General features: G+C 39.3%; 1 protein-coding gene across 1 annotated transcript; it reads right to left on the reverse strand.

Moving 5' to 3' along the window:
• Positions 1-19,537: 19,537 nt before the first annotated feature.
• Gm29317 (predicted gene 29317) lies at positions 19,538-21,890 on the reverse strand. The gene is made up of 2 exons (NM_001373925.1): positions 21,743-21,890; positions 19,538-20,637 (listed from the first exon to the last, which is right to left on the reverse strand). The coding sequence occupies exon 2, from the start codon at positions 20,354-20,356 to the stop codon at positions 19,673-19,675; it is 684 nt and encodes a 227-aa protein (NP_001360854.1). The 5' UTR covers positions 20,357-20,637; positions 21,743-21,890; the 3' UTR covers positions 19,538-19,672.
• Between the last annotated feature and the right edge of the window lie 3,014 nt (positions 21,891-24,904).

Consider the following 24,904-nt stretch of genomic DNA (forward strand, 5'->3'; position numbering starts at 1 on the left):
ACATTTTCTGTATCCATTCTTCTGTTTTGGGACATCTGGGTTATTTGCAGCTTCTAGCTATAATAAACAAGGCTGTTATGAACATAGAAAAACATGTGCCTTGGGGCATGGTGGGACATCTTTTTGGTATATGCCCAAGAGTGGTACATCTGGGTATTCAAGTAGACCTATTTCCAATGTTCTGAGGAATCTCCACACTGATTTCCAGAGAAGTTGTACCTGCTTCCGTCCCACCAGCAGTGGAGGAGTGTTCCTTTTTCTCCACATTTTCACGAACATGTGCTGTCATCTGAGGTTTTGATCTTAGCCAATTTGATTGGTGTAAAGTACAATCTCAGGGTTGTTTTGATTTGAATTTACCTGAGCACTAAGGACTTTAAACATATCTTTAAGTGTTCCTTAGACATTTTAGACTCTTCTGTCTTGACATCTCTATTTAAATACATACCCCATATTTGATTGGTTTATTTCGTTTCTTGAGTTCTTTATATATTTTGGATATTAGCCCTTTATCAGATGTGATGTTAGTTAAGATTTTTTTCTCCAGTCTGTAGGTTGATGATTAGTCCCATTGCCTATATGGTTTGCTTACAGAAGCTTTCCAGTTTCATGAGGTCACATTTATGAATTCATGATCTTAGAGCATGAGCCATGGGAGTAGTTTTTAGGACATTTCTTTCTCTGTGTCAATGAGTTTATCTTCTATTAGATTCAGTGGATCTTATTTTATGTTGATAATCTTGTTCAACTTGAAACTGAGCTTTGTGCAAGGTGATAAGTATGGATTTATTTTTATTTTTCAACATACAGACTAAAAATTAGAACAGCACTATTTATTGAAAATCCTTTCTTTTTTCCATCACATATATATATATTGCTTCTTTCCAAATATCAAGTGTCTATAAATGTGTGGTTTTCTTTCTGGTTCTTCAGTTCTAGTCCACTGATCCATCTGTCAGTCTCTGTATCAATACCATGTAAGTTTTTTTTTTTTTTTTTTTTTTTTTTTTTTTTTATCACTACTGCTCTATAGTAGAGTTTGAGGTCCAGGATTGCTCTGAGCCAGGATAGTAGTGGAGTCACAGAGTAGGACCCTGGCAATGGCTTTAAACTCGAAGTGTCTCAGGGCTTTCTAGCTCTCAAATTGTACTGAAATGCTGATGATAACTTCTAAAAAGTACTTGGTTTTTCTGAGGGTAGGCTGGCTTAGGTGATTAACACCTGTAGCCTAACAGAGGAGGATTAATCAATGCATCTTTTTTCTAGCTCAGCAGGAATTGCTGGGCTCTAACTTTGAGCCAAAAAGCCAGATGTCACTGGAAGAGAAGGAATTTAGAGAAGTGATTATAGAAGTTATTATTAAGTTATAAAAATATTTTTATGAAAGTTATATAAGTGCAAAAGCAGAAAGATCCTAAGTGCAGAAAGGGAAAAATTATTCTTAGTGGGTAAAAGGGAAAAAAAATAGTCTAAGTGGAGAAAGGCAAAAAAAAAAAAAAAAAAAAAAAACCTTCTCTCTCGATTTTCCTCGCCTCTTTGTCCTCAGCACTTATACATATTTCAGAATACATGACCACATGTTACAAAGTTCATCAACTGTCTCAGGTCAACAGGTTCACTGAAGGTATCAAACCATAACTATGATATTAGAGAAGTTTTTTATAGGTAAACCCAATAAATATTTTATCTTTTACCCTAGAACCTATAATAAATCATTAGTTACGTTCTGATGACCTTTGGTTAATTGTTATCCAACCTCTTGGAATGTGCTCTGAGTAGGAGAAAGCCTAGTAAGTATCTAAGAACAATTAGCCAGTGACACTAGGAAAACTGGCAGTTCTCATTGCAGTTTTGACTATCAGAAAAGGCCCTAATAGCCCTTTTATTTTGGGAAGAATTTTATTGAGTATTTTTGCATTGATATACCTAAGAGAAGTTGGTCTGAAGTTGCCTTAATCTAGAATCATTTCACCAATAAAAACAAATAGACTAACAGACTGGCTATATAAACAATACATTTTCTGCATAAAAGAAACCCACCTCAGGGACAAAACCAGATACTACCTCAGAGTAAAAGGCTGGAAAATAATTTTCTTAGCAAATGGTCTGAAGAAATAAGCTGGAGTAGCCATTCTAATATAGAATAAAATCAATTTCCAACCCAAAGTTATCAAAAAAGACAAGAAAGGACAGTTAATGATCATGAAAGGCAAAATCTTCCAAGATGAACCCACAATTCTGAATATCTATGTTCCAAATGCAATGGCATCCACATTCTTTAAAGAAACTTTAGTAAAACTCAAATCACTCATTGCACTGCACACCATAATAGTGGGAGACTTCACAACCTACTCTTATCTATAGAAAGATCTGGGAAAGAGAAACCAAACAGAGACACATTGAAGATAAAAGAATTTATGAAACAAATGGATTTAATAGATATCTACAGAACATTTTACCCTAAAACAAAAGGATATAACTTCTTCTCAGCACCTCATGGTACTTTCTCCACAATAGACCATATAATCAGTCACAAAACAGGACTCAACAAAAATATTGAAATTATCCCATACACCCTATCACATCACCATGGAGGAAGGCTGATCTTTAATAACAACATAAATAATAGGAAGCCAACATTCATGTGAAAGCTGAACAACACTCTACTCAATGATAACTTGGTCAAGGAAGAAATAAAGAAATAATTAAACACTTTTTAGAGTTTAATGTAAATGAAGGGACAATATACCCAAACTTATGGGACACAATGAATGTAGTCCCACAAAGAAAACCAACAGCTCTGAGTGCCACCAAAAAGAAACCAGAGAGAGCACACACTAAGAGCTTGACAGCACACCTAAAAGCTCTAGAACAAAAGGAGGCAAATTTACAAGGGGGTGTAGAGAGCAGAAAATAATCAAACTCAGTGCTGGAATCAACCAATTGGGCACAAAAAGAACTATTCAAAGTATCAACCAAACAAGGAGCCTGTTCTTTGAAAATAGTATCAAGATAGATACACCCTTAGCAAGACGAACTTGAGGGCACAGTGATAGTATCCTAATTAACAAAATCATAAATGAAAAGGGAGACATAAGACCAGAACCTGAGGAAATCCTAGGCATCATGACATCCTACAACAAAAGGCTATACTAAACAAAACTGGAAAACTTGGACAAAATGGACAATTTTTTAGACAGAAATCAGGTACCAAAGTTAAATCCAGATCAGAATATAGATCTAAACAGCCCCATATCCCCTAAAGAAATAGAAGCAGTCACTAATAGTCTCCCAACCAAATAATGCCCAGGAACACCCACATGGGTTTAGTGCAGAGTTCTATCAGACCTTCAAAAAAGAACTAATTCCAACTGTTGTCAAACTATTTCACAAAATAGAAACAGAACGTACTCTATTCAATTCATTCTATAGAAGCCACAATTACTCTGATAACTAAACCATATAAAGTCCCAACATAATAGAGGACTTCAGACCATTTTCCCTTATGAATATTGATGCAAAAAATATTCAATAATGTCCATGCAAACTGAATCTAAGAACATATTACAAAGATCATCAATAATGATAAAGTAGGCTTCATCCCAGGGATGCAGGGATGGTTTAATATAAGGAAACACATCAACGTAATCCACTATATAAGCAAAATCCAAAACAAAAACCGCATGATCATCTCCTTAGATGCTGCGAAATTATTTAACGAAATCCAACACCCATTCATGATAAAAGTCATGGAAAGATCAGGAATTCAAGGCCCATACTTGAACATAATAAAAGCAGTATATAGCAAAACAGTAGTCATCATCAAACTAAATAAGGAGAAACTAAAACCAATCCCACTAAAATCAGGGACTAGACAAGGCTGCCCACTTTCTTCCTATCTATTCAATATAGCACTTGAAATACTAGCCAGAGCAATTGGACAACAGAAGTAGATCAAGGGAGCACCATGGTCCCTGGCCCCGGGGGATTCTGCAGACACCCGCAAGGACCCACACAGGATCCTCCACGGGATCCTAAGACCTCTGGTGAGTGGAACACAGCGCCTGGTCCAATCCAATTGAGCAGGACCCTAGACTGCACTTTATTATTATGTACATCAGATAGGCATGTGTGTGTGTGTGTGTGTGTGTGTGTGTGTGTGTATGTGTGTGTTTGTGTGTGTATGTGTGTGTGTGTGTGTGTGTATGTGTGTGTGTGTGTGTGTGTGTGTGTGTTCATATAAGCGTGTAGGTATATAGCACTTGTGACCAGAGGAATGCAATCATGAAGTATCTTTCTTTATGTCTCTCTGCCATTTTCCTATGATGCACTGTGTTGATTAGAATATATTTTGCCCATGGGATGTGGCACTATTACAAGGTGTTGGCTTGTTTGAGGAAGTGTATCATTGTGTAGGCTTGCTTTTATGTAGTGCACAATCTCTGCCCAGTGACAAAAATTGATCCTCTTCCTTGCTAACTGTGGCCACAAGCTTCATCATTGTTGCCTTCAGACTAAGATATAGACCAATTAGTTCCTTCCCCAGCACCTCCTCTTCCTGGATGCTGCCATGCTTCCTACCAAGATAATAATGTACTGACCCTCTGAATCTGTAAGACAACCTCAATTAAATTTTCCCTATAAGAGTTTCCTGAGTCATGATGTCTCTTCACATCAATGAAACCCTGTTGAACATAGGCAGTATGTTAGCCTGATTTTTAATGCTTACAAGATAATTGCAACCATCATGCAAGCACAAAGTGAAGATGATGAATGAGTTTCTGTATTCTTTGAACTTCTGAATTTTTGAATGAATGTGGGGATTGGGAAAATTAGAAAGTTATGTAAAGGAGAAAGAGAGGATGCAAAGACCTTTTGGGCTCCTGCCACTTGCTTTTGCATTCAATATTTCTATTTTAAAACAACACCAACAACTAAAACAACCAACGACAGGGCATCCATACAACAGATTTACAGAGAAGACACCAAAGGACATTACATTCTTGTAAATCATTTTTCAGCTAATGTCTGGTGTATTGAGCCTAAGGATTTTACTGTCAAACCCTGATGATTAGTCACTTGATTGTATCCCCTAACACAATGATGAATGACACTGTGGTCAATAGGACAGTTAACATGTATAAATACATTGCTTTTCACACAGTCAGTTTGAATTGTTACTATATTTCCCAGTTTTTTTTTTTTTGCATTTTATCTCCATTAGTGTGTTGTTTTCAGCCCTCACTTGCTACATAGAAAACGGAATCTTTTACAATATTTTTCATTTAGGGTGCACAATGGAACCTAAAGACTAATTCAGTAAATTTCAAAGTAGAGCTCTCTGTTCTCTTTACAAAATTGAAATTAAACTGTTTTCAAAAATATTTTGCAGTTGTGTGGCTTAGTTTAATTAAGATTGGGGGGGGGGTATTTCTCCCACAGTCTCAGTTGTATCAAACTGGGAAAACTGTCTAGAAATGTTGTGGAACCTTTGTGACTGTGCCCTAGCAGAAGTAGTTGCGTGGGGCAAGAAGGAGGGAGCTGGGTGGTTCTGAACTAAATCTTGGACTCTAAATCCAAACAAATGTGAGATGGGCACATTCAGGCTCTCAATGCCACAGATGAACTTGTTGTTTCCTCCTATGCTGTCTTTATCATGTCAGTCTGTCCCTGGTGAATGTTTGCCATATACATCTCTTCCTGAACATTGATTGTGTCAGGAGTTTTGACAACTTGACTTAAAAATAAGTATTGTAAGTGTACATCTGTCTCTCCACCTCTCCCCCTTCCCCCTCCGTCCCTCCGTCCCTCCGTCCCTCCGTCCCTCCGTCCCTCCGTCCCTCCGTCCCTCCGTCCCTCCGTCCCTCCGTCCCTCCGTCCCTCCGTCCCTCCGTCCCTCCGTCCTTCCCTCCCTCCCTCCGTCCCTCCCTCCCTCCCTCCCTCCCTCCGTCCCTCCCTCCGTCCCTCCCTCCGTCCCTCCCTCTCTCTCTCTCTCTCTCTCTCTCTCTGTGTGTGTGTGTGTGTGTGGGTGTGTGTAGGTGTGTGTGGGTGGCTGTGGTGTCAAATATATTGCTGTCAATTTTGCCTTCATGTATTTTTTTAATGTGTGTGTGTGGAATGATTTTTCACATTAAAAATTATTCTCACTTTTCATAAATTTCAGCGCAATCTTCACTTTTAGGGAGGTAAGCTTCCAAATGGCTTTTTCTCTGGAACTCAATAAATTGGAATGCTCCATAGCTTTATGACCTGGATGAGAATTGTCAATAGGTTCCCAGTGATGCTGTGGGGCCAAACTTAAGATCTATGCACCAGCTAGAGGAGCCTCTGTGTTCTTTGAGCCCTGCATTTGGAGAATAACTATGAATTGTTGTACAGTTGGCTCTAGCATAGAGACTCTTTTTTTTAAAATTGTTTTCTCTTTTTCACTAGATGCCATTCACTAGAAAGTCCTTCCACATGGAAACTACTGACCATATTGAATGGTAGAGAAAGGAGATTCAGAGTAAATTATAAATGAAGAAAACAAAAGTTACAGCCCTATAACTGATACTCCCACAGCTAAAGCTGTGTGGAAGCATGGAGAATGTTGGAGGACTTGCAAAATTTGGTTGGATCTCATTCCTCCTCAATGCTCACATAATTTAGTACTTAATATCCTCATGATTTCATAGATATATTTTTCTAAATACTTCTTAATTAAGTTGTGTGAATGTGTGTAACTCTGTGAATGTCTCTGTTCATGTCTCTCTTTCCATGTATATTTTTCTCTGTCTCTGTGCCTACTTGTGTGTCTCTGTGTGAATGTTTATGTGCATGTTTCACTCTGTATGTCTAAGTTTCTCTTTCTTTCTGTTTCTGTCTGTCTATCTATGCCTCTCATCTCTTCTCATTTCTTCTCCTTGTTTACCTTCTTCTTCTATTTTTTTCTTCTTTGCCTTATCCTTCTCCTCCTTATTCTTCTCTCCTTCTGCTTCTCCTTTTCCTTCGCCTTCTCCTCCTACTCCTTTTTCTTCTTCTTCTTCTTCTTCTTCTTCTTCTTCTTCTTCTTCTTCTTCTTCTTCTTCTTCTTCTTCTTCTTCTTCTTCCTCTTCTTCTTCCTCTTCTTCTTCTTCTTTCTTATTCTTCTTCCTTCTTCCTTCTTGTTCTTGTTCATCTTGTTCTTGTTCTTCTTGATCTTGTCCTTCGTCTCCTTCTTCCTCCTTCTCCTTCTCCTCCTTCTCCTTCTCCTTCTCCTTCTCCTTCTCCTTCTCCTTCTCCTTCTCCTTCTCCTTCTCCTTCTTCTTCTTGTTCTTCTTCTTCTTCTTCTTCTTCTTCTTCTTCTTCTTCTTCTTCTTCTTCTTCTTCTTCTTCTTCTTCTTTGCCTTTGACTTTTCCTTCTTTCATTCTCCTTTTCTCCTTCTCTCCTCCTTATTTAACCTTCTCCTTTTCTACTTCTCCAAGTCCTCCTTCTTCCTTTTGCTCTTCCTCTTCCTCTTCTTTTGTTCTTCTTCCTTCTCCTTCTCCTCGTCGTCGTTCTGCTCCACCCATTCCTCTTCCCTTCCTTCTTCTCCTCTTCCTCTCCATATTCTTCTCCTTCTCTTTCTTTTTCTCCTTCTACTTTTTCCACTATCTCACCCTCCCTCACTCCCTCCTACCCTTACCCTACCGTCCCTGATGCATTCACAGATTCTCCTCCTTTACTACTGGTCATTTGAATTTTGTCTTGCCAAGCTATGAAAACAAGGATGGTCTCCTGAGGCATCCCCTGTTGCTGGTCTTTTCCATATGTCTTTTCAATTGTACTTTCACTGTTTTCCCAATTTCTTCTAAGATCATTTTATCCCACCCCACCTCCATGCCTTGATTTCTTATGGTGGGAGTCTCCAGAGTTTCAAACTCACATCCTCTCTGCTGGTGTTCTGCCTGAGAAACCACAAAATCTGGAGGCTAGAGTTAAATTTGATCATTGAGCTTGAGGCATTGTGCTATGTACAAAATGCCTGGTCTCCAGTCATGCTGAAGTCCTTAAACCTGATGAAACCTAATGGGTCGTAATTTTCATCAACATGGGAAGGAATGCATTTCCTCAGTATTTGTGGAACCCTGGCTGCTGGAAAAGTTACCAAACCCACAAGCACTCCCGCCCAGCAGTGGCTAATGGCTAACAGTCACATACAAAATGACCAAAGGTTCTGATCTTCAGGTTAGATAACTTCCTGTTACCTAGCAACAGCAAGATAACAAGCCCAATATATGAGAGGCTACTTGGCCCTACATCAGTCTCTCCCTCCCTCCCTCCCTCTCTCTCTCTCTCTCTCTCTCTCTCTCTCTCTCTCTCTCTCTCTCTCTCTCTCTCTCTCTCTCTCTCTAACTTTTACAATCCTTACTCTCTGTAAACTTTTACCTCTTTCTCTAAGTGTTCACCTTTCTTACTCTCTAACTTGCTTTCTGTCCTTCCTTCTATGTCTTTCCCCATCTCTCCTTTTGGCCATGGCAAGTCTAACAATCTTTTTACTCTTTGTTTTTCTCCCTGCTGTCTAAAATAAAGCTCTAAAACATTAGACTGTCTATGTTTTTTAAGGCCCAATAAGGGATGCCAGAGACAAAGAATCTGGTACCATTGTCTTCCCCTAGTTCACGCCCATCGTGTAGTGTCAGTGGATTTACACAGCCAGATGCACAACCAGGGATGCATGGTAAGTATCCTTCACTCCTCCCATGTCAGCCTTCACAGAGCACAGAACCTTCTTCCGTCCATGTTCTCTCTCACCTCACCAACTTCCCCTACACACACAGTTTCACACTGGACACTTAACATTACTACGAATTTTTAAAATGTAACTGCATTTAAATTTAAAAATCATTTCCTCATTTGTGTTGGTAACAATCCAATGCTTAACAGATATTTGTTAGTAGTGCTTACCTGTTGGCATTAATACCATGAACTTCTTATTAATTCTGGTGCTATGTGATTTTTTTTTCCAAGCAAGATGAGGACTTGAACAATTTCTGAAATCATGTTTTTGGACTCACAGCACTTACGTGATGTAGTTCTAGTTTCCCAGAGACTTCCAGTATCTGTGATGAGCCATGAACTTGGGACATCTGCAGCATGACCCAGAGTTTCATTGGGCTGAGCAGAGAGATCCCAAGATTTGATTGCTTTCTCTGTCCAAAGTATATAATATGCGATGAAATTACAACTGCATAGTGGTTTTTATTACTCTGTGTTATTATCATTTCAAATCCTCTTAGTTCTTGGCTGAGTTGCTAAATGATACCTTGTTCTGTGAACCAGCTGCCACTTTTGTTCTAAAGAGATTTGATGGATCTTTTCAGCTTTCCTAGTTCCATTTACTTAGAAAGGTAGCTTCTCTCTGAGGTTATGGTCTCAGATGTTGTTGGATGTTTCAAACCTTCCCTGGAATGTCTTGGACTCTGCAGAAAAGGAACTAAGACTTTTGAAACAAAAGCGAGGAACTACTTGGTGTCTTCTTCTTGTCTTGTGAAAATTCTGAGATCCATTCTTACAACTGGAAATATTCAAACACATTAAAAGTATTCTACAATGAGAAAATCAACTGCATTATAATCCTGATACTTACTGACACATGAGTTATAAGGATGTTCTTTATTAAAAAATCAATTAGTTCTTAAACCCTTTATTTCGTTCTAGAACACATTTTCCCCCTTTTAACAGCTGAAAAATCTATTTTACTTCAATTTCATTTTTAAAAATCCATATTATTTTAAAAATTTTAGTGATAATTGTAATAAGTGTCTATAAAGTGTGGCAGATGGATCATGCCCCCTCTTTCTGTGGCTAATGGAGTGTTATTTTAAAAAAATTCTTCCTAATGAACATCTATTCTTGTTGTTGTTTTTGTTGTTGTTGTTATTGATGTTGTTAGAGGTTATTACTTGACTTTAGGAATGTTTAATGCTAATGAGGGTCTTATTGTTCTCCAGATGTCTCCTTTCACCCTCCCCAATATATATAATATATATATATGTTTGTAAAAATGTGGTGAGTCCCTGTATGCACATTATCAAATGTTTCTGATTCAACTTGTGCACAAAGCAATCTAGATTCTGTCTTTTTACATTGGTGTTCCTTTGCAGGGAAATGAAATACCAAAGCCTCTCTGAAAGTAAGGATTTTTCAAAAGTCTCATTTCCTTGGGAATTCTAAATAAAAGTTAATATTCATTTTGGAGAATGTATTATGAGCTTGTCAAGGGCATTTGAATATGAATTTCTTTCCTCTTATGTTTATTTTTCCTTGGTGACTTGAAGTGGAAACTACTCACAGGAAAAAAAAAGAGGTATCTAAAACTACTTCTCATTATCTCACTTTCTTTAAATTGAGATTTCTGATGTTGAAGAGGAACGAAGTGAGTGTGCAGATTTTGTCCACATAACTCCTAAAACAAAGAGTCATGTTCCACAAACACATGTATTCGACACCAAAATGAAATTGCATGGGTCCTGGCTGAATCTAAAGTCCCTGTAAATGAATGTGTGTGTGTGTGTGTGTGTGTGTGTGTGTGTGTGTGTGTGTGTGTGTGTGTGAATGTTTCCATGTGTGTGTGTCAGTGACTCAGTATATCTAGGTATATATGTACATGTGTGTGTTTGGATTTTATTGCTGTAAACAGACATACTTACCAATGCATGTTTTATTAGAAAACCATTTAATTGGGGCTGGCTTACAGGTTCAGAAGTTCAGTCCATTATCATCAAGGTAAGAATATGTCAGGATCCAGGCAGGCATGGTTCATTTGGAGCTGAGAGTTCTACATCTTCTTCTGATAGCTGCTTGAAAATGAATAGCTTCCAGGCAGTAGGCAGAGGGCCTTAAAGTCTGTTCCCACAAAACATCAAATATGTTTTTGAGTGTTTATGTGAGTATTAGTATGGGTTTTATTGCCATGAAGTGTCACCAGGATCATAGTAAATCTTGAACACTTTGTAACTTCTTTTCAGAGGTTTACTCCATTATTGTCATGGCTGGAAACATGGTAGCCTTCAGACAGACAAAGTGCTGGAGAAGGAGATGAGTTTTAGGTCTTGATATACAGGAAGCAGATGGAGACTGTGTCAAACTGGGGATTGCTTAAGGACAGCAGAACTCCAAGCCTACCACCACATTGTTACATTTCTTCCAACAAGATCACACCAACTCAACAAAAACACATATCCATCAGTGTCCCAACTACTCCACCAATGTCACACCTCATGAACCTATTTCACACCTCCTGAGAGTGCCACACCTATTGGCACTATTTATTTGGGCCCATTAACACTATTCTTAAAACTGTTCAATGGACAAAAGGTAACTTTAATGAAAGAAATAAAGAATGTTTCAAAAAATAAACAGGAGTATGTATGTCTTGGTTACTGTTCTATTGCTGTGAGAGACATCATGACCAAACCAAATTATAAGAGGAAACATTTAATTGTGTTATTAGAGTTCCAGAGGGCAAGTCCAGGATATCATGGTAGACACCATGGCAACACAGAGGCAAAACATGTAGAGCAGTAGTTGAGAGCGAACAACTTATGATGGAGATGGCAGAGAGTAATGAAAGAGGGAGAGAGAGAGAGAGAGAGAGAGAGAGAGAGAGAGAGAGAGAGAGAGAGAGAGAGAGAGCCTGATGGGTTTTTGATATTTCAAGGCTCTGTGACAACTCACCTTTAATAATAAAACAACTCCTAATTCATTCTAAACAGCCCATCACCTGGAAAACTAACACATTTGAACGTGTGATCATTTGTGGCCCACAATTACATCTTCACTGTTTTATGAGAATGAGGTAACACATAAATTTAAGTCTGGAATTTCCAGGGAATACACAGGCTTAAATGGTACATAGGTATGTTGGGAGTCAGATGTTTGGAGGAGAGCCAGGGAACAGGCCATGGGGAACTTTTTTGATGGTCATCTGGGGCACTCAACAGAGACCTCCAAAGGATCACAGGATTCATCACAGGCAAGGAGTGCTCAGGGAAAGCACTCAGGATCCAAGCCCCACTATATATTATCTCACAGTATACTCATTTTCTCTTTTAAATTACTCTTTGACCTGATCGGCTGGCTATTTGTTAAGAAACCAAAGAACCTAATGTGGATATGCCCAATTTAAACTATTTGCAGAAAATTTCTATTCTTCCTGTGTCTCCTGCTTCACATTTTGAGAACTTCATCTTAGAATTCATTTATTCCTCAGTGTCCTCTACTCCTTTTTGTGTCCTTTATTGTATTTAAAGGTAACCATCAATTTAATCTTTCTTAACTTCTTCCTGGTCTCTTTTCTGCATGTTAATATTGGATTTCTTAAAAAGATATCTTTTTTTTTCTTTTTTTTTTCCATTTTTTATTAGGTATTTAACTCATTTACATTTCCAATGCTATACCAAAAGTCCCCCATATCCACCCACCCCCACTCCCCTGCCCACCCACTCCCCCTTTTTGGCCCTGGTATTCCCCTGTACTGGGGCATATAAAGTTTGCAAGTCCAATGGGCCTCTCTTTCCAGTGATGGCCGACTAGGCCATCTTTTGATATATATGCAGCTAGAGTCAAGAGCTCCGGGGTACTGGTTAGCTCATAATGTTGTTCCACCTATAGGGTTGCAGATCCCTTTAGCTCCTTGGCTACTTTCTCTAGCTCCTCCATTGGGAGCCCTATGATCCATCCATTAGCTGACTGTGAGCATCCACTTCTGTGTTTGCTGGGCCCCGGCATAGTCTCACAAGAGACAGCTACATCTGCGTCCTTTCAATAAAATCTTGCTAGTGTATGCAATGGTGTCAGCGTTTGGATGCTGATTATGGGGTGGATCCCTGGCTATGGCAGTCTCTACATGGTCCATCCTTTCATCTCAGCTCCAAACTCCGTCTCTGTAACTCCTTCCATGGGTGTTTTGTTCCCAAATCTAAGGAGGGGCATAGTGTCCACACTTCAGTCTTCATTCTCCTTGAGTTTCATGTGTTTAGCAAATTATATCTTATATCTTGGGTATCCTAGGTTTGGGGCTAATATCCACTTATCAGTGAATACATATTGTGTGAGTTTCTTTGTGAATGTGTTACCTCACTCAGGATGATGCCTTCCAGGTCCATCCATTTGGCTAGGAATTTCATAAATTCATTCTTTTTAATAGCTGAGTAGTACTCCATTGTGTAGATGTACCACATTTTCTGTATCCATTCCTCTGTTGAGGGGCATCTAGGTTCTTTCCAGCTTCTGGCTATTATAAATAAGGCTGCTATGAACATAGTGGAGCATGTGTCCTTCTTACCTGTTGGGGCATCTTCTGGATATATGCCCAGGAGAGGTATTGCTGGATCCTCCGGTAGTACTATGTCCAGTTTTCTGAGGAACCGCCAGACTGATTTCCAGAGTGGTTGTACAAGCCTGCACTCCCACCAACAATGGAGGAGTGTTCCTCTTTCTCCACATCCTCGCCAGCATCTGCTGTCACCTGAATTTTTGATCTTAGCCATTCTGACTGGTGTGAGGTGGAATCTCAGGGTTGTTTTGATTTGCATTTCCCTGATGATTAAGGATGTTGAACATTTTTTCAAGTGCTTCTCTGTCATTCGGTATTCCTCAGGTGAGAATTCTTTGTTCAGTTCTGAGCCCCATTTTTTAATGGGGTTATTTGATTTTCTGAAGTCCACCTTCTTGAGTTCTTTATATATGTTGGATATTAGTCCCCTATCTGATTTAGGATAGGTAAAGATCCTTTCCCAATCTGTTGGTGGTCTTTTTGTCTTATTGACGGTGTCTTTTGCCTTGCAGAAACTTTGGAGTTTCATTAGGTCCCATTTGTCGATTCTCGATCTTACAGCACAAGCCATTGCTGTTCTGTTCAGGAATTTTTCCCCTGTGCCCATATCTTCAAGGCTTTTCCCCACTTTCTCCTCTATAAGTTTCAGTGTCTCTGGTTTTATGTGAAGTTCCTTGATCCACTTAGATTTGACCTTAGTACAAGGAGATAAGTATGGATCGATTCGCATTCTTCTACACGATAACAACCAGTTGTGCCAGCACCAATTGTTGAAAATGCTGTCTTTCTTCCACTGGATGGTTTTAGCTCCCTTGTCGAAGATCAAGTGACCATAGGTGTGTGGGTTCATTTCTGGATCTTCAATTCTATTCCATTGGTCTACTTGTCTGTCTCTATACCAGTACCATGCAGTTTTTATCACAATTGCTCTGTAGTAAAGCTTTAGGTCTGGCATGGTGATTCCGCCAGAAGTTCTTTTATCCTTGAGAAGACTTTTTGCTATCCTAGGTTTTTTGTTATTCCAGACAAATTTGCAAATTGCTCCTTCCAATTCGTTGAAGAATTGAGTTGGAATTTTGATGGGGATTGCATTGAATCTGTAGATTGCTTTTGGCAAGATAGCCATTTTTACAATGTTGATCCTGCCAATCCATGAGCATGGGAGATCTTTCCATCTTCTGAGATCTTCTTTAATTTCTTTCTTCAGAGATTTGAAGTTTTTATCATACAGATCTTTCACCTCCTTAGTTAGAGTCACGCCAAGATATTTTATATTATTTGTGACTATTGAGAAGGGTGTTGTTTCCCTAATTTCTTTCTCAGCCTGTTTATTCTTTGTATAGAGAAAGGCCATTGACTTGTTTGAGTTTATTTTATATCCAGCTACTTCACCGAAGCTGTTTATCAGGTTTAGGAGTTCTCTGGTAGAATTTTTAGGGTCACTTATATATACTATCATATCATCTGCAAAAAGTGATATTTTGACTTCCTCTTTTCCAATTTGTATCCCCTTTATCTCCTTTTGTTGTCGAATTGCTCTGGCTGATACTTCAAGTACTATGTTGAAAAGGTAGGGAGAAAGTGGGCAGCCTTGTCTAGTCCCTGATTTTAGTGGGATTGCTTCCAGCTTCTCTCCATTTACTTTGATGTTGGCTACTGGTTTGCTGTAGATTGCTTTTATCATGTTTAGGTATGGGCCTTGAATTCCTGATCTTTCCAAAACTTTTATCATGAATGGGTGTTGGATCTTGTCAAATGCTTTTTCTGCATCTAACGAGATGATCATGTGGTTTTTGTCTTTGAGTTTGTTTATATAATGGATTACATTGATGGATTTTCGTATATTAAACCATCCCTGCATCCCTGGAATAAAACCTACTTGGTCAGGATGGATGATTGCTTTAATGTGTTCTTGGATTCGGTTAGCGAGAATTTTATTGAGGATTTTTGCATCGATATTCATAAGAGAAATTGGTCTGAAGTTCTCTATCTTTGTTGGATCTTTCTGTGGTTTAGGTATCAGAGTAATAGTGGCTTCATAAAATGAGTTGGGTAGAGTACCTTCTACTTCTATTTTGTGAAATAGTTTGTGCAGAATTGGAATTAGATCTTCTTTGAAGGTCTGATAGAACTCTGCACTAAACCCATCTGGTCCTGGGCTTTTTTTGGTTGGGAGACTATTAATAACTGCTTCTATTTCTTTAGGTGATATGGGACTGTTTAGATGGTCAACTTGATCCTGATTCAACTTTGGTACCTGGTATCTGTCCAGAAATTTGTCCATTTCGTCCAGGTTTTCCAGTTTTGTTGAGTATAGCCTTTTGTAGAAGGATCTGATGGTGTTTTGGATTTCTTCAGGATCTGTTGTTATGTCTCCCTTTTCATTTCTGATTTTGTTAATTAGGATTTTGTCCCTGTGCCCTTTAGTGAGTCTAGCTAAGGGTTTATCTATCTTGTTGATTTTCTCAAAGAACCAACTCCTCGTTTGGTTAATTCTTTGAATAGTTCTTCTTGTTTCCACTTGGTTGATTTCACCCCTGAGTTTGATTATTTCCTGCCGTCTACTCCTCTTGGGTGAATTTGCTTCCTTTTTTTCTAGGGCTTTTAGATGTGTTGTCAAGCTGCTAGTATGTGCTGTCTCCCGTTTCTTCTTGGAGGCACTCAGCGCTATGAGTTTCCCTCTTAGAAATGCTTTCATTGTGTCCCATAGGTTTGGGTACGTTGTGGCTTCATTTTCATTAAACTCTAAAAAGTCTTTAATTTCTTTCTTTATTCCTTCCTTGACCAAGGTATCATTGAGAAGAGTGTTATTCAGTTTCCACGTGAATGTTGGCTTTCCATTATTTATGTTGTTATTGAAGATCAGTCTTAGGCCATGGTGGTCTGATAGGATACATGGGACAATTTCAATATTTTTGTATCTATTGAGGCCTGTTTTGTGACCAATTATATGGTCAATTTTTGAGAAGGTCCCGTGAGGTGCTGAGAAGAAGGTATATCCTTTTGTTTTAGGATAAAATGTTCTGTAGATATCTGTCAGGTCCATTTGTTTCATAACTTCTGTTAGTTTCACTGTGTCCCTGTTTAGTTTCTGTTTCCACGATCTGTCCTTTGAAGAAAGTGGTGTGTTGAAGTCTCCCACTATTATTGTGTGAGGTGCAATGTATGCTTTGAGCTTTACTAAAGTGTCTCTAATGAATGTGGCTGCCCTTGCATTTGGTGCGTAGATATTCAGAATTGAGAGTTCCTCTTGGAGGATTTTACCTTTGATAAGTATGAAGTGTCCCTCCTTGTCTTTTTTGATAACTTTGGGTTGGAAGTCGATTTTATCCGATATTAAAATGGCTACTCCAGCTTGTTTCTTCAGTCCATTTGCTTGGAAAATTGTTTTCCAGCCTTTCACTCTGAGGTAGTGTCTGTCTTTTTCCCTGAGATGGGTTTCCTGTAAGCAGCAGAATGTTGGGTCCTGTTTGTATAGCCAGTCTGTTAGTCTATGTCTTTTTATTGGGGAATTGAGTCCATTGATATTAAGAGATATTAAGGAAAAGTAATTGTTGCTCCCTTTTATTTTTGTTGTTAGAGTTGGCATTCTGTTCTTGTGGCTGTCTTCTTTTTGGTTTGTTGAATGATTACTTTCTTGGTTGTTCTAGGGCGTGATTTCCGTCCTTGTATTGCTTCTTTTCTGTTATTATCCTTTGAAGGGCTGGATTCGTGGAAAGATATTGTGTGAACTTGGTTTTGTCGTGGAATACTTTGGTTTCTCCATCTATGGTAATTGAGAGTTTGGCCGGGTATAGTAGCCTGGGCTGGCATTTGTGTTCTCTTAGTGTCTGTATAACATCTGTCCAGGCTCTTCTGGCTTTCATAGTCTCTGGTGAAAAGTCTGGTGTAATTCTGATAGGCCTTCCTTTATATGTTACTTGACCTTTCTCCCTTACTGCTTTTAATATTCTATCTTTATTTAGTGCATTTGTTGTTCTGATTATTATGTGTCGGGAGGAATTTCTTTTCTGGTCCAGTCTATTTGGAGTTCTGTATGCTTCTTGTATGATCATGGGCATCTCTTTTTTTATGTTTGGGAAGTTTTCTTCTATTATTTTGTTGAAGATATTAGCTGGCCCTTTAAGTTGAAAATCTTCATTCTCATCAATTCCTATTATCCGTAGGTTTGGTCTTCTCATTGTGTCCTGGATTACCTGGATGTTTTGAGTTAGGATCCTTTTGCATTTTGTATTTTCTTTGACTGTTGTGTCGATGTTCTCTATGGAATCTTCTGCACCTGAGATTCTCTCTTCCATTTCTTGTATTCTGTTGCTGATGCTCGCATCTATGGTTCCAGATCTCTTTCCTAGGGTTTCTATCTCCAGCGTTGCCTCGCTTTGGGTTTTCTTTATTGTGTCTACTTCCCCTTTTAGTTCTAGTATGGTTTTGTTCATTTCCATCACCTGTTTGGTTGTGTTTTCCTGCTTTTCTTTAAGAGCCTGTAACTCTTTAGCAGTGCTCTCCTGTAAATCTTTAAGTGACTTATGAAAGTCCTTCTTGATGTCCTCTATCATCATCATGAGAAATGTTTTTAAATCTGGGTCTAGATTTTCGGTTGTGTTGCGGTGCCCAGGACTAGGTGGGGTGGGAGTGCTGCGTTCTGATGATGGTGAGTGGTCTTGATTTCTGTTAGTAGGATTCTTACGTTTGCCTTTCGCCATCTGGTAATCTCTGAAGCTAGCTGTTTTAGTTGTCACTGTTAAGAGCTTGTTCTTCAGGTGACTCTGTTAGCCTCTATGAGCAGACCTGGAGGGTAGCACTCTCCTTAGTTTCAGTGGGCAGAGTATTCTCTGCAGGCAAGCTATCTTCTTGCAAGGCAGGTACCCAGATATCTGGTGTTCGAACCAGACTCCTGGCAGAAGTTGTGTTCCACTCACTAGAGGTCTTAGGATCACGTGTGGAATCCTGTGTGGGCCCTTGCGGGTGTCAGGCGACTCAGCTGGCAAGGTAGCCGGGGCTCGAGTGGAGTGGAAGGGACTTGTGCCCCAGATCAGGCCCGGGTAGCCTGCTTCCCTATGTACCGCAGTCTCAAGTTCCGCGAGATTGGATTGGGGCAGGCACTGTGATCCACTCACCAGAGGTCTTAGGGTCCCGTGGGGAGTCCCGTGTGGACCCTTGCGGGTGTTGGGCAAGACTCTGCTGTCAAGGTAGCCCGGGGCTCGAGTCTCGAGTCGAGCGGAAGGGACTTGTGCCCCAGATCAGGCCCGGGTAGCCTGCTTCCCTATGTACCTCAGTCTCGAGTTCCGCGCGATTGGATTGGGGCAGGCACTGTGATCCACTCACCAGAGGTCTTAGGGTCCCGTGGGGAGTCCTGTGTGGACCCTTGCGGGTGTTGGGCAAGACTCTGCTGTCAAGGTAGCCCGGGGCTCGAGTCACGAGTTGAGCGGAAGGGACTTGTGCCCCAGATCAGGCCCGGGTAGCCTGCTTCCCTATGTACCGCAGTCTCAAGTTCCGCGCGATTGGATTGGGGCAGGCACTGTGATCCACTCACCAGAGGTCTTAGGGTCCCGTGGGGAGTCCCGTGTGGACCCTTGCGGGTGTTGGGCAAGACTCTTTAAAAAGATATCTTAATGAGAATAGAGAGATGACCATGTTGTCAAGAGCATTTTTGTATCGCAAAAAAACAGGATTTGTTTTCTTGAATTCATATCCAATGGTTAACAATCAGCTTTAATGCCAGCTCCATGGGATCTGACAATTCATGTCTCTGTGGTCACCTATACTCTCAAGCTCATGCCCTATTCCCACCCATATAAATAAAGATAATAAATCTTAAATGAGAGACAAGTTTCATTTGGTTTCATTATTCAAATGAAACCTTATTTTGTCTGATTTCTGAGTCTCTTTGGATCAGTTTTCTGGGTTGCACTTTGTGTAACAAGTCCACATTCCTTTTTCCTATCACTCTTTCCCCAACTTGTTGTTTCTCCCTCAGACTTCATACCAGAGATTCTATCTATGTCCTGTCTTTCTCCCCTTCTTCCTAAAAATCCATCTTTTGCTGCCATCCCTGCTCCTCTAAGTCATATCTCCAATTCCTTGCTCACTATGCAGACCACAGAAGCTAAGTCCTGTCCATTTTAGCCTGTGTGATATTAGATGTATGCACTGTTCACAGCCTGAGTTGCAACTTTCATCTTCCTTTGATGTTCTTTCCACCATAGTCCATCTCTTCCAACAAAGTGTTCACTAAAAGCATGTCATGTCACACGTACTAATTTTTAGAACAAAACAAATTTTATTGACAAAGATACTGAGGTTGTCAAAGACCCATAGGTACCCAACACAGGAAAACAAACATTTTTTTTCAATCCTATAAGTTTACATTTCTGTACTTTGTGATTTTTTTCAATTTAAGTGATATTTGACACCAGAGTATAGACATAGATATGTAGGTCACCAAGAAATTTGATAAAGTACACGGTAGGATTGGCTAGATCTTTGTAAACAACCTTTCCAAACTTTTTGGATCCATCATCTCTGGTGTACTGCACCCAGGTACCTATTAAGAAGTCATTGTCATCACCTGATCTCGCCTCAGCCAGAGGGGTCTCTGGAATGATGTGGAGGTTACCTTCCTTGTAGTCATCCAGGAGCTGATAAACGTAGAGGACCGGATCATTCTTGTAGGAAATGTAAAAATAGTCCTGTAAGAATGGCACCTGGGCTAGCACCATCCCACTCCAGTTGTCCTCAGAGCCATCTTTCCCCTCAAATTTGTGTTGTACCTTTCTGCCAACCAGGGCTCTGGCGAGGTGGACATCCCTCACCTGAGGAAAAACTACTTTGTGAGGCAAGACCTTAATATTTAAAATCCTCTCATCGCTGTGGAGCTCCTGTCCGTAGACACTGTCAATTCCGTCGTACTTCACCAAATAAAGAGAAGGGTTTGTTGGCAGTTGCCCTAGAATGATGGCCTTCCAATGGGTGACAGGCTCATTACCTTCCTTCCACCCGTGAGAAATTCTGCAGCCAACAATATTCCCCAGGGCCTGGGAAGAAGGCTTCCTCCTACTCTTCTTCTTGAGTGATATCATGCTCAGACTCTTCAGAGGTGTTGTCTTCTACCTGGCTGTAGACCTGTTGTGCTAGATCACACTGTCTTGTGGCTTCCATTCTCTTCAAATATCATACTTGCCCATTGCCTGGGACTGAAGATCTTGCCTGTTTAAACCAGACACAATGCTGTTGCCTCTGTCATATATATGAATTCCTGATGGTCAATGGATATGGGTTGGGAGTGAATGCTGGACCAAGACTCTTCTCTAAGAGAACTTCTGAGAAGGTGAAGAAGACTATGCTAAACAGTTTTGAGCTCCTAAAATTAATTTTATAAAAATAAGAAGTTAATAAGTCAGCCATGGTGGTACACACATTTAATCCCAGAACTCAGAAGTCAAGGACAGGCAGATTTCTAAATTAGAGACCAGACTGGTCTACAAAGTGAGTTCCAGGGCAGCCAGTGCTATAGAGAGGAACCCTGTCTCAACAACAACAACAACAACAAGTAAAAGAAAACAAACGAAAATCAAACGAAAAACAAACAAAACAGAAATACAAACAAAAAAATAATAAAACAAACAATCAAATGGAGAAGTTAATAGGAAGTGGTGGTGACCCATAACTTTAATCATAGTACTCAAGAGGCAGAGTGAGGCAGACCTTAGTGAGATAAAGGCTAGTCTGGTCTACACAGTGAGTTTCCTGACAGCCAAATCTAAACATACAGAAACTCAAATAAAATTAACCAAGCAAGCAAACAAACAAACAAAGAAACAAAGAAACAAGGGAAACAAGGCAATAAAAATAGTGTAATTAACAAGTAATTCTCTAGAGCTCAGAATAACATACTCAGATCAACATTTATTTCTTCAGCCCTGAGTTAATTTGCCTCTGATGAGTATCCTCTCCTTGAATTTCTATGTCAATTTAGGTTGTGCTATGACTATTACCCCCAATGATCAAGAAGAAGAGAAAAAAAAAGGGCCAGAGGGGTCACCATGACTCTCTTGTACTTGTAAGCTCTGAGCTAAGTCCTTGTATTCACAAATATCTTCCCAGGGACACAGCACACCACTGTCCTTCTTTATTGTTTCTCCTGACCCAGCTTCGGAATTATTTGATGAAGCCATTGCATCACTGAACTCAAAAACATCTCAACAAGTTGAGGCAATATCAGCCATTTAGCACTAATATTTTCTAACGTACACATGGACAAAGAGGAGCTTTGGCATTTTAGTGGAATTGTGATCTAGATATTGTTAGCAAGGATAATAAATTCAGGACATAAACTAACCTAGACCAATCATTTCCCTTGCTAATAAACATGGGGAAAGTAGAATGTACAGCAACTCACTGTAAGAGAGAAAATTTTTAGCTTTCTGTAGCTATGAGGGTCCAAACTACTTCATAAATGTACTTACCCATAGAAAAATATCCTAGATTTTATCTATCTCCTGATTCAGATTCTATCTCCTGATACAGACCAGGCACCAAAAGCCTGTGGGAAAAAAAATGACCTTGCTTTGACACACCACTGTGAAGATAGTGAACTCACCTTCAATGGATTCTAGAGCCTCCAAGTGGAATAGATGCACAACCTTCAGCCAGTGCTCTGTGACATCACCCTAGTTCAGCTTACATCATAGAACATCAGGCTGGTTCCTTCCCTAGTTACACTCATAAACGTTCAGCATCTCGACTTTACCTTTTCATATGGCCTCCTAGAAATAATAAATGAAATCCCAACTGAAAGGCCTGATGATCTGAGTAATATTCTGCCAAAGAATTTCACCCTTGCATTGTTTTTATTGTTTGGTTGTTGGATTTTTATTTATTTGTTTGGTTTGTGTTTTGTTTTGTTTCATTTTTGTTTTTATTTTCGTTCTGAGAAAGTCTTCGGTTTCTGACTTGACAACATCCATGGTGGTTATTTTTCACGTTCCAACCTTTCCCTTGGTTATCTTTAAGCTGTGCTTCTTATCATAAATATTGCCTGACTCTTTGAGGCAGCACACTGGATAGCACACCAATTTTCACTTTATGAAAACCCACAGTTAGAGGAGGACTATTTTTATGCAAATATAGCTGGAATTTGACAGGTTTAAATGACATGTATTGAAACCAATGGCAATCATGAATTATGGATTCTTTGGAAAGTAAGAGGACAACATAGATCTTGGGCATGCTTACTAAGTTGTGATAAAATTAAAACAAACCTGATATCTCCCAGTCATATTTTAAAGGTTTTTAAAATTTACCAGCACTTCTGATTATAAGGAATTTCATAGTTTAAATGCAGTAAAACAGGATGAAATAGATGAGGTAATTTTACTTTTGAAATATGTGTAGACAGAATACTGGACACAGGTACGTATAAAATTTACTTACAAATTAGAGGACACTTTAATTGTCCATGCCACATAGATCTTCAGTTCTTCAAAAAAAAATCCTTTTCAGTACCTTCCACGGTCCCCACCACACCCTGTACATCATCTTCATATGATATGATACTATCCATAAAGAGCTAGATCCTTCAACAACAGTCATCAAAAAAAAAATCATTCCTTAAGGTGTGGCCACAGGCCAATGTGATGGGTGATCATTATCTGAGATTCTATCTTCCCAGGATGATTTAAGTTCACAAAAAAAATCTAAGAAGGACCACTACATATCCATATCATCAATTCATCAATATTGATTGCCTCACCGTATGAAACATACATGCTATGGAATGAATTTAGATGTCAACTACTGGATGAATGCCTTAAAAATGAGAGGCAGAAAGAGAGAGAGAGAGAGAGAGAGAGAGAGAGAGAGAGAGAGAGAGAGAGAGAGAGAGAGAGAGAGAGAGAAATATATTTCTCATCTATGTGTATTAGTGCAGGGCTTTGTTTTCAAAAAAAAATGGATGGAACGGTAAAATACTATATATTAGGTTAGACAAGTAAAACTCAAAATGACAATTGTGAAAATATAAATTTCATAAGGGATATTAAAAAATAGGAGGTATTTTGGAAGAGTAAGCGCAGCAGCAGGGGGGAGATTTGATAGCAATGGAGGATAGTGGGGAGGATGAAGATGGTAAAAGGACACTATAAACCTGTGCAAAGGGTCACAGAAAAGGCCTGCGACTTGTACACTTAAAAAAACACTGGTATAAACTAAGAGAGTCCAAATAATATTTTGATTAAATTGGGGATTTTAGCTTCAAGACACTATAAAATGTATTTGTATTTTTCTACTCACGTGTGGTTCTTGCTATGTTGAACATGATATGGGTGACAGGATATGGTAAGGTGCTTCAATGTTTGTGTATCATTTATCATCAAATGCACATGTCACTCAGTGAGCTGCAAGGCTATCACAGGGAAGGAGGTATCTAAAGATCTTAAGTGTACTTGACGTAGGGAGAATAATGCCCCCACACTACTATAGATGTTGAAATAATCACATGTGTTTCCCAAAATAATTTTCTGAAGATTAATCCCCAGGTGTGAATATATTTGGAAGAAATTGAATGGGTCAGGAGGGATATGACCTACATATAAAAATAATTTAATAATGCTGTTATAGAAAAGGATTAATTATGAAAGGGAGTTTGGTTCCCTCTTTTCTCTTTCTAGCCCATTGGATTCCTCTGTGATGACATCATCTCACAAGAATTCACTCATTTGCTGATGGTGTGTTCATCTTTGAATATACAGACTCCTGAAAAGGGTCATACAAAATATGCTTCAGTATATACTAGACAATTAGTGTCATTTTGTTTGGCAATACAACATGTATGATTATACCTCAGAATCATGAGCAACTGGGCCATATGGGAAATATAATTAGTATATTTCTGCTGGCTGAAGATCAGATGTGTTGAGTGTTATCATGTGTGCTGTTCATGAGAGGAAGCAGGATAGATGGTGAGTATAGATCAGAGAGGAACATCCAAGGAGGACACTATGTAAGGAACCCTAGGAAGAGCACCATCACTGCTTTTAGCTAGTAGACATATTTTTAGAATCCCCACTTTCTAGGGTGGAAAAGAAAACGGTATTACTCTAATTTACTAAGTATGGTCATTTGATACATCAGTGATCATCACCAAGGTGAACAGGTGTTGACAGAAGTTTGGGGACTCAGGAGAAGCCTGTTCTGGGAAAACCCATTGCCTTCAAAGTACGGAGACTTCTGACCAGGAACACTGGATAAACAGTCTACATTGGCAGCAGTATCCCCATTATGTCCAAATTAGTGGTTTTCAAACCATGGAATGTGACTCCTCTGAGTGTTCAAACAACTCTTTCACAAGTGTCACATATCATATATCTTGTTTATAAGATATATACTTTACAATTAATGACTATAGCAAAATTATATTTATGAAGTTGCAATGAAGTAACATTATTGTTGTGGAGCTGTATATTAAAGATTCACAACATTTTGAAGATTGAGGACCACTATTCCTGACTTCTCTAAATCATGCCTGTCACTATGGGCTGGAGGAATAATCCCCTTTATTCAATCAGTCAAACGTAGAAAAATCAAAACACTACCCAATAGTTATGAAAGTTAAACATCTATTGTACCAC

Source organism: Mus musculus, chromosome Y (assembly GCF_000001635.26).
Source record: "Mus musculus strain C57BL/6J chromosome Y, GRCm38.p6 C57BL/6J".
In the NCBI taxonomy this organism is placed as follows: Eukaryota; Metazoa; Chordata; class Mammalia; order Rodentia; family Muridae; genus Mus; species Mus musculus.